The sequence below is a fragment of the Brachionichthys hirsutus genome, chromosome 8, assembly GCF_040956055.1.
Source record: "Brachionichthys hirsutus isolate HB-005 chromosome 8, CSIRO-AGI_Bhir_v1, whole genome shotgun sequence".
NCBI classification, from domain to species: domain Eukaryota; kingdom Metazoa; phylum Chordata; class Actinopteri; order Lophiiformes; family Brachionichthyidae; genus Brachionichthys; species Brachionichthys hirsutus.
The window spans coordinates 282,183-292,976 of NC_090904.1; the positions used below are offsets into that span (position 1 = coordinate 282,183).

Sequence of the window (10,794 nt, forward strand, 5' to 3'; positions counted from 1 at the left end):
ATAATGGTCCGGGAGCAGTTATAACAAGTTATTATAGCAAGAAGAAAGACTTGAGGACAAAAGGAGACAAAGGCCAGGTAAGATGATTTCTGCTCGCTCAAAAGTTTCCTTCAATATATATTATTTTGCTCCGATTTAATCTGAGCGAGCGTTAAAGATAATAAATAGTTCACGATGTCGGTAAGAGTATTGTAATTAGATTAAACTAATACATTTAGTTTTGAGTAAATTGCTCAAGTTCTGAACATAATAATTTGCTATTGCTTGTAATCAAATCAAGATGCGTTGCCGAGCAGCAACATGTCGATGCCAGATAAATGGATTTAGTCAAAGAGTGGGAATAACTATTTTACCCTTTGTTATAATTTGCAATGCTTTCTTTCTTAATTGTTCAATTCATTCTAAAATTAAAATAAACACCACAACAAATTAAATGTATCTTACAATTGCTTGTATTTAATTTTGTGTGTCTTCCATCTAGGTTGCTGATAAAATGATCCGTTAAATCAAGATTAAATTCCGTTTGGCCACCCTTTCCTCTGGATCAGTCCATGTATGGAGGAGTAATCAATGTAATCAATCCAATCCATGCTCTTTAAGCAACATAAATGGTGAAAAAAGTGTGAGCTGTCAACAAAAGACGAGCAGGTAGAAAGGAAGGAAGGCGCAGCGACCTAACGCCCCCCCGGCCCCCCGCACTCGTTCCTGGATGGACAGTAGAGCGCCGTTCACCGTCTGTGCTGGGTGAGATGAACTCCAGTGGCAGCTCTGTGGATCCCACCTGACGGCACGGCGCTGCTTAAAACACTTGTTTTTAAAACATTTAGGATATTTCATGTATTTTTGCATTCTTTCATTATTATATTCTCTTTAGATAAGTTGAAAGCCATCAGACAAACATAAAACAAATGCATGTCACATAAAGACATGGGAAACGGATTTGTCTCCCCCCCTGACTTGTGATTTTCTCCGATCTTAGTATTTGCTCCCTGCTCCTAGAACGGGTCCATATTGCTTTTCTCTAGCCCCCATAGTCCCGTATTTGTGTCCCACATCCTCTCAGTCTAGTAGTGACTTCCTGGCCAGAGTTCAGCCTGGCTGGCGCAACCGTTCCAGCGAAGGGGGGGGAGGACTTCCTCTCGCTGGCCGCTCCCCGACTCAGTCGTAAAAAACGTGTCATCGGAGCAGGAGTCGGCGTGGCCATGGTTCTGGTCCTTCTGGTGGCCATTCCCCTATTGGTCCACACCACTAAGGGGGGAGGGTCTGGAGGAGGGGGCACACACTACGAGATGCTTGGAAGCTGCAAGATGGTATGCGACACTTTCACCCCCCCACAGGGAGAGTTGACCGCCGTCTCCCCTCAACCCCCTGACTTTCAAAACCGCAGGGGAAAACAGGGGTTCAGAGGGAGTCCTGGACTTCCTGGTCCACCAGGCCCTAAAGGCCCCCCTGGAGAGCCTGGCAAGCCTGGGCCACCTGGGCCACCAGGGCCACCAGGGCCACCAGGGCCCGGGCCCGGTGGCTACGGCTCATCTTTCTACAGTCCCAAAATCGCCTTTTATGCAGGACTCCGGAAGCAACACGAAGGGAGTGAAATCCTGAAGTTTGATGACGTGGTCACCAACGTAGGGAACTACTATGAGCCGAGTACCGGCAAGTTCACCTGCCCGTTACCTGGCGTCTACTACTTCACCTACCACGTCCTGATGAGAGGAGGCGATGGGACAAGCATGTGGGCTGACCTGAAGAAGAACGGACAGGTGAGACAGTTGTGATGCTTAAAAGCATCAGAAATGTAGTATTTATTGATTTATTCGTTGTGTGAGAGAAAAAAAACCTCAGATTATTCTTCATGGTAGAATATTTAGAGCATTAAATATTTGGCAAATATTACAAATATTAAATTACAGATAAATAAATTCGATGTTCCACAAATGAAACAAATGTTTATACTGTTTGTTCCTAAACTGGTTAAAGGCAGGTCGGCCGGACTTATAGTCACAGGTGGGAAATGTTTTGTATGAAAACTGTAATTAATTGTACAATAAGAGAGAGAGAGGGATAGCAGGCGTCTCGGTGGAACACCGCCGGAATGCAACAGCTGCTGTTCTCCGAGGAACCCGACTTTACCTCGAACAAACAAACAAGCTGTGAAAGCTTCCCTCTGGAGATTCGGGACAAGCTTCAATGCACATTCCGTGTGGAGCGTTCAATGCCTGGTAGAATTGGGAGGCTTGGATCGTTGTCATTCCTCCAGATGAGACCTTCGCCCCGACACAGACTTCCATTGAGCACCCTGATATTGGCTCCTTCCTCATTAATAATAATTATCTTATCCATCGACTAAATTATTGCACCCAATTCATCTGGCCCTTCTTGTGGGAGCACGAACCGACCAGGTCAATGACAAACTCAGAATTAAATGATTGTTTTATCATAATTCAGAATATATTAATGCATATTTGAATTAAAAGTAAGTTCGGCAAAAACAACTGACTCATCCAAAGGTCATCCAAAGGTCATCAACAGGGTCACAGGAGCTCACAAATGAATGCTGGACAAATTACTAAAAGTTAGTCACTAAATAAAATGTAATTCCATCACTTAAATAAGAACTCAGGGTTATAACCCTGCTGTTATAACCTACTGGCTCCGTGTTATAACTCTCGGTCTGTGCTTTGCTTCGATGGATCTCTTCCTCTTCCTCTTCCTCTTCCTTCCTTTGTGCCATAACTTATCAAGAGATTGGTGTTGCGCTCGGTGACCTTTCCAACGGATATATAATTCACCACCAATATGGACTTTGCCCTTTACAATGATGAGCATGGCGTGGGAGTATGAATATTAATAGGTGGTCAAATCTGGGAAGAACTTGGTCCATTGGTCAGTCTGAAGCCCCCCCCCCCCCACACACACACAGACATATACACTGGATACTGACTACTGCATCACATTAAAGTGTCTTTGGCTGAAAGCCAGTCTTTCTATCTGCACACATGAAATAGTTAATATGACATATGAGATAGTTTAATCTAATCTAATCTAATCTAACCAGTAGACTGGTGTAACGGGGCGCTGTGCTGGTTAACGTCTGACGAGGCGCTAAAGACAATCATATTTATGACGTTTTGCCTTTTGGAGTTGTGTGTGTCTTCTGAAATACAAACCGTAACCCGATATTTAGCGTTCGACGCTGGCAGTATAATGGGGAACGTTTTACGGTGAAGGATAAATGTCCTTGTTTTCTCTTCGTGCTTACGTTTATCCGTCCGTGCACGCACTCAGCCATTACTTGCTGTAAGTCTCTGTTATAATGGCTGAGGCTGCTTGTAACTGTGGGTTGGCGTGCCTTTGATGTCCTGTCCTTGTATTTGTCATTATGTCTCCCGTCAGGGACGCAGACTGTCGTCTCTCAGCAGCATTTCATAGCAACTGAGCAGAGGCAACAGATTATAAGAGGATTTAACTTCTGACTTGTGAACATGAAAGCATGCGTGCATGCGTGTTGCCTTCATGCTCGATGTAAAGCACACACAGTTAATGCAGGACAGCGAGCATGCCTAAAGGAACAGCAGCTTCCCAGAATGATGCTCTGCAGATAGGCCGGCCACAGAAGCCGTTTATACCAATCAGAGCCAATTCAAGACCTTCCAATCAACACCTTGGGTCAGAAAATGTCACATCGAGCGAGTCTGCAGCGCCGTGTCAGGGTCACGTGTCAACGTGCACAATAGAGAGAGGATAGCGCAGGCCGAGAGACAGAGGAAGCACTGCAGCTTTTACAAATAGGGCCCCCCCCCGGGTAAGTTTAGGAGACCCCGTCTCAGTCGAGAGGTCTGTCCATCACAGTGAACGAATCCTGTCACTTTTATTAGCAGGGAATCAAAGCACACTGGAAATAACCCCCCTTGTTTACCCCCACGTGCTTGATCAGCTTGCAGTCTGACCGCCTCCCTCCCCATCATTCAGGGCCCCTTCTCTTGCTGGGATCCTGCTCTGAGACCGTTGGGCGACCCGCTGGGCGACCCGCTGGGCGACCCGCTGGGCGACCCGCTGGGCGACGCGCTGGGCGACCCGCTGGGCGACCCGTTGGGCGACCCGCTGGGCGACCCGCTGGGCGACCCGCTGGGCGACCCGCTGGGCGACCCGCTGGGCGACCCGCTGGGCGACCCGTTGGCGCGCAGGCAGCCCCTACCCCAACCCTGAAGACACACTTTAATATTACATTTTTTACAGTGCATTATGCAATTAAACGGTGTCCTTTTAGCTGATTTCACGTAAATGAGGAAATGTAAAGAACCTTAAAGGGGGGCCGTCCAGCAGGGTTCCCGCTCATGTGGAGCATGCAGCTAAATGGAGAGCTGGAGGGGTCTTCATGTATATGTAGACAGAGGAAACCGTTTGACTGCAACCTGCCCGCCTCTACCCGAGCTGGAAACGCTTTCAGGGGAACGTTCCGTGCAGAACGAGGACAGATGTTGGGGCTTTCAGGGGAACGTTCCGTGCAGAACGAGGACAGATGTTGGGTGAACAACCGTTCAGAACGTCCTCAGGGGAGCCGTTTATTCTCTGTAGAGCAAACCGTCTAACAGTGTTTATAGTGAGAAACCAAACCAAAAGAGAAATGCTGCTCTTATCAGTGTGTGTGTGGGGGGGGGGGGGGGGGGGGGGGTCTTATCCTGACCCCTGCTAGTATTTCATGGGCCCATTTGACCACTCTACTTTATCCTGAGCCCCCATTTATTGTGATTTTATAGCGCTATTGAGGAGTTGGACCTGTTAGCTGTTCGGCTACCCATTACCATCGCCTCCATGAGTAGCCCGCCTGCCTAGCGCATGTGGCACGAGGGAGGTGTTGAGGAGGAGGGGGGGTCCTCAGGAGATGTCCTGTCCCCCGCAGCCTGCTGTTAATCAATCCGATTTAGACCGGACGGGGACACAAAGCGTGTGCGTGAGCTGCATCTCATTGGAGTGTAAGGACAGCAAAAAGATGGATAGATGGCCCCAGAATGAGGGGGGGGGGGGGCTGCAAAGGGGAGGGGCTGATGGAAGCGTGCGGCGTGGTGGGAAAGACAGCAATTCATGATCATGTGAGCTGAATTAAAGAAAAGAAATGTATCGATTCATTTCTGTCTGAAAAATGGGAACAGAAATGTCCACCTTCTCCACTGAAGGATGCTCGCATGGAGAAATGGACTGAGATGAATGAATGAACGAATGAATGAATGAATGAATGAGATGGGTGGGAAAAGTCATGATGGATGGAGGACGAGGAGAATCGGGTATTCAGACTCATTTGATTTGTTCTCGTGATCGCCTGATGGTGCAGATGATTGATAATATCCTCAGCCAGACCCAGACCCACAGACCCAGACCCACAGACCCAGACACAGACCCACAGACCAGACCCAGACCCAGACCCAGACCCACAGACCCAGACCCAGACCCAGACCCAGACCCACAGACCCAGACCCACAGACCCAGACCCAGACCCAGACCCAGACCCAGACCCACAGACCCAGACCCAGACCCACAGACCCAGACCCAGACCCACAGACCCAGACCCAGACCCAGACCCAGACCCAGACCCACAGACCCAGACCCACAGACCCAGACCCAGACCCACAGACCCAGACCCAGACCCACAGACCCAGACCCAGACCCAGACCCACAGACCCAGACCCAGACCCAGACCCACAGACCCAGACCCACAGACCCAGACCCAGACCCAGACCCAGACCCAGACCCACAGACCCAGACCCAGACCCACAGACCCAGACCCAGACCCACAGACCCAGACCCAGACCCAGACCCACAGACCCAGACCCAGACCCACAGACCCAGACCCACAGACCCAGACCCAGACCCAGACCCAGACCCAGACCCACAGACCCAGACCCAGACCCACAGACCCAGACCCAGACCCACAGACCCAGACCCAGACCCAGACCCAGACCCAGACCCAGACCCACAGACCCAGACCCACAGACCCAGACCAGACCCACAGACCCAGACCCAGACCCACAGACCCAGACCCAGACCCAGACCCACAGACCCAGACCCAGACCCAGACCCACAGACCCAGACCCACAGACCCAGACCCCAGACCCAGACCCAGACCCAGACCCACAGACCCAGACCCAGACCCACAGACCCAGACCCAGACCCACAGACCCAGACCCAGACCCAGACCCACAGACCCAGACCCAGACCCAGACCCACAGACCCAGACCCACAGACCCAGACCCAGACCCAGACCCAGACCCAGACCCACAGACCCAGACCCAGACCCAGACCCACAGACCCAGACCCACAGACCCAGACCCAGACCCAGACCCAGACCCAGACCCACAGACCCAGACCCACAGACCCAGACCCACAGACCCAGACACAGACCCAGACACAGACCCAGACCCAGACCCACAGACCGAGACCCAGACCCAGACCCACAGACCCAGACCCACAGACCCAGACCCAGACCCAGACCCAGACCCAGACCCAGACCCACAGACCCAGACCCACAGACCCAGACACAGACCCAGACACAGACCCAGACCCAGACCCAGACCCAGACCCAGACCCACAGACCCAGACCCAGACCCAGACCCAGACCCACAGACCCAGACACAGACCCAGACCCAGACACAGACCCAGACCCAGACCCACAGACCCAGACCCACAGACCCAGACACAGACCCAGACACAGACCCAGACCCAGACCCAGACCCACAGACCCAGACCCACAGACCCAGACACAGACCCAGACCCAGACCCAGACCCACAGACCGAGACCCAGACCCAGACCCACAGACCGAGACCCAGACCCAGACCCACAGACCCAGACCCAGACCCAGACCCAGACACAGACCCAGACCCAGACACAGACCCAGACCCAGACCCAGACCCACAGACCCAGACCCACAGACCCAGACCCACAGACCCAGACACAGACCCAGACCCAGACCCACAGACCGAGACCCAGACCCAGACCCACAGACCGAGACCCAGACCCAGACCCACAGACCCAGACCCAGACCCAGACCCAGACCCACAGACCCAGACCCACAGACCCAGACCCACAGACCCAGACCCAGACCCAGACCCAGACCCAGACCCACAGACCCAGACCCAGACCCAGACCCACAGACCCAGACCCAGACCCAGACCCAGACCCAGACCCACAGACCCAGACCCAGACCCAGACACAGACCCAGACCCAGACCCAGACCCACAGACCGAGACCCAGACCCAGACCCACAGACCCAGACCCAGACCCAGACCCAGACCCACAGACCGAGACCCAGACCCAGACCCACAGACCCAGACCCAGACCCAGACCCACAGACCGAGACCCAGACCCAGACCCAGACCCAGACCCACAGACCGAGACCCAGATCCAGACCCAGACCCAGAACCACAGACCGAGACCCAGACCCAGACCCACAGACCCAGACCCAGACCCACAGACCCAGACCCACAGACCCAGACCCAGACCCAGACCCACAGACCCAGACCCAGACCCAGACCCAGACCCACAGACCGAGACCCAGACCCAGACCCACAGACCCAGACCCAGACCCAGACCCAGACCCACAGACCGAGACCCAGACCCAGACCCAGACCCAGACCCACAGACCGAGACCCAGATCCAGACCCAGACCCAGAACCACAGACCGAGACCCAGACCCAGACCCACAGACCCAGACCCAGACCCACAGACCCAGACCCACAGACCCAGACCCACAGACCCAGACCCAGACCCACAGACCCAGACCCAGACCCACAGACCGAGACCCAGACCCAGACCCAGACCCACAGACCCAGACCCAGACCCACAGACCCAGACCCAGACCCAGACCCAGACCCAGACCCAGACCCAGACCCAGACCCAGAGACGTACTGGCTGTGGACGGATTAATGGATTTCATATTATTTCATGCTTATATATTTACTTCTCTCTTAAGGCTTAATTGTCAGTGAAAATAACACTAAAATAGTAAATCTAGAAATATCGATCTTTGCCCTCCTGAATCTGCTTTGCCTGGTTCCTCGGAGCCTCTCCGGGCCCATTAACACCTGCCCGTCTCTCAGGTGAGGGCCAGTGCCATCGCCCAGGATGCAGACCAGAACTACGACTACGCCTCCAACAGCGTGATCCTCCACCTGGCCGTGGGGGACGAGGTGTGTGTGCAGCTCGACGGGGGCAAAGTTCACGGCGGAAACACCAACAAATACAGCACCTTCTCTGGCTTTCTGGTCTACCCGGACTGACAGTATACTCACATGTATATATATACTCTATGCTGCCATAATGCGATTATTGATTTCAGTACGCGAGACGAGTAATAATCCAATCACAGTAAAGAAAGAAAATGTGTGTAAAAATGAATATATTGTATATACGATCAATTACCACTCCTCATGAACAATAGTCTGTTCCATGTACTGTACGTGTAAGCGTGGCTAAAATACATAATACATATTTCACATGCACACATTGGCTTAACACACACACACACACAGAGGAGACAAGTTGACCGGTTATTGGTCTGAATCGATTGAACGATCGCTGAATAGAAATGTACTTGTACTTGTACCACTCCTGTTACAATATGGGGTTTTATCTTTAAGATTTTATCTGAGCCGAAGCTTTTAACAAACTTCTGCAGAACGTTTAAGATACTTATTCTGGAACAAAAGCTGTCCAATAACAACCTGCCGATCAGATCTTTGTTTCTTCCACTGGTGTAGCACCCCGCCCCCCCCCATTGATCTGGTTGTATTGACATATTTAAATGCCATTAAAGTGCTAATTTTTACAAGTCTTTCTTAATTTTCATTCGTTCATTCACTCATTCATTCATCCTCCTGACTGCTTTTTTGTCCGGTACCGGGTCGCGGGTCGCGGGTCGTGCTGGAGCCTATCCCAGCAGTCGACGTGCGAGAGGCGGGACACACCCAGGACAAGCCGCCAGTTCATCACAGCTTTCTTAATATTATGTGATTATAAACCCAACACTGACACACAGCGTGTTATCTTTTATAAAATATATGTAATTCATGTTTGGACATTTGTTGAGATGAAGTAAAGAAAAGCAGCAGCGATAAGCAAATACAAATAAAAAAGGAACACAGAACAGACATAAACGGTGAGTCAAAAGGGGAATGAAAACCTCTCTTTGCACTGCAGTGTTGAGTAAGGTGATCGATCAGCTGAGCGATCAGGTGAGCGATCAGGTGATTGATCAGGTGATCGATCAGCTGAGCGATCAGGTGAGCTCTCAGGTGATTGATCAGGTGATCGATCAGCTGAGCGATCAGGTGAGCAATCAGGTGATCGATCAGCTGAGCGATCAGGTGAGCGATCAGGTGATTGATCAGGTGATCGATCAGCTGAGCGATCAGGTGAGCGATCAGGTGATTGATCAGGTGATCGATCAGCTGAGCGATCAGGTGAGCAATCAGGTGATTGATCAGGTGAGCGATCAGCTGAGCGATCAGGTGAGCGATCAGCTGAGCGATCAGGTGAGCGATCAGGTGAGCGATCAGGTGAGCGATCAGGTGAGCAATCAGGTGATTGATCAGGTGAGCGATCAGCTGAGCGATCAGGTGAGCGATCAGGTGATCGATCAGGTGAGCGATCAGGTGAGCGATCAGGTGAGCATGGAAGACGGTGACGTCACATCAACAAGTAGATGAGTTCAATGTGATGTATTATGTTAAATGGCATAAAACAATCTTGTGACTTTAACGGAACCGTTCCTCCACAGTCACTGATAAAATCGATCACAAATGTTCAGACGGGACATGAACCAAAGTAATAATTCAACAAATACTAACTGAGCTCTGAGCTCCAGCTTTAAAGAACGCGTTGGGTTCTACGCCCCCCCTCGCTGGAATGGAACAAGCAGACGGATCTCATTAAAGGTGAGCTAGAACCATTCTGCAGACGGGCCGCTTTCTGAGCACGGTGCAAATGAACGGGGTGTTGGTGGGGTTGCATTTCAACCCCCCCCCAGGTCCCAGCGCTCCCCCCTCGTAGATTCCAGCATTCCGTTAATTGGACAGGGAGCGAGTGGCTGAGGAGGAAAGCGTTCAGCCCCATTAGCAACCCCCCCTAACCCCCCCCCTGAGGATCAGACTCACAAGTAGAAGGATTAAAATAATCAATAGGCTTCACGCACTCCCTCAGCAGGAGGTAGTGAACCACACACACACACACACACACGCACACGCACACGCACACACACGCACACGCACACGCACACGCGCACACACACACACGCTCACGCACGCACAAGCTCACGCACGCACAAGCACACACACACACGCTCACGCACGCACAAGCTCACGCACGCACAAGCACACACGCACACGCACACGCGCACACACACACACACGCTCACGCACGCACAAGCTCACGCACGCACAAGCACACACACACGCGCACACGCACGCGCGCACACACACGCGCGCACACACACGCACACGCACACACACGCACGCACGCACACGCACACGCGCACGCGCACACACGCACACAAACACGCTCACGCACACACACGCTCACTTTCCTTTTCAGTTAATTGCCTCTGACTAAAGCAGTAAAAAAGGTCAGAGTCATGAAAAGAATGACTCCTTATGTATTTATTTAACTTGTAATTCTTTGGAGCGGTCGGATCCTTAGTACCAAAATAAATATTGCTTGTATTTATCATTTGGCTAAAGAAAATAATAATAATTCAGCCAAAAAATATACTGCATAGCAAATTAAGACGCTCAATACCAGCAGAC

General features: G+C 51.6%; 1 protein-coding gene across 1 annotated transcript; it reads left to right on the top strand.

The window, feature by feature from the left end:
- Window positions 1-1,181: 1,181 nt before the first annotated feature.
- Window positions 1,182-8,271, top strand: c1ql4b (complement component 1, q subcomponent-like 4b). The gene is made up of 2 exons (XM_068742401.1): window positions 1,182-1,760; window positions 8,092-8,271. Exons 1-2 carry the CDS (start codon window positions 1,203-1,205, stop codon window positions 8,269-8,271), a joined length of 738 nt encoding a protein of 245 aa, XP_068598502.1. The 5' UTR covers window positions 1,182-1,202.
- The last annotated feature ends 2,523 nt before the right edge of the window (window positions 8,272-10,794 follow it).

Excerpts from the sequence above, each read along its gene's own strand:
- c1ql4b (XM_068742401.1), top strand. The coding sequence starts at position 1,203 with ATGGTTCTGGTCCTTCTGGTGGCCATTCCCCTATTGGTCCACACCACT. Across the intron at positions 1,761-8,091 it reads ACCTGAAGAAGAACGGACAG|GTGAGGGCCAGTGCCATCGC; the intron begins GTGAGACAGTTG and ends CCCGTCTCTCAG.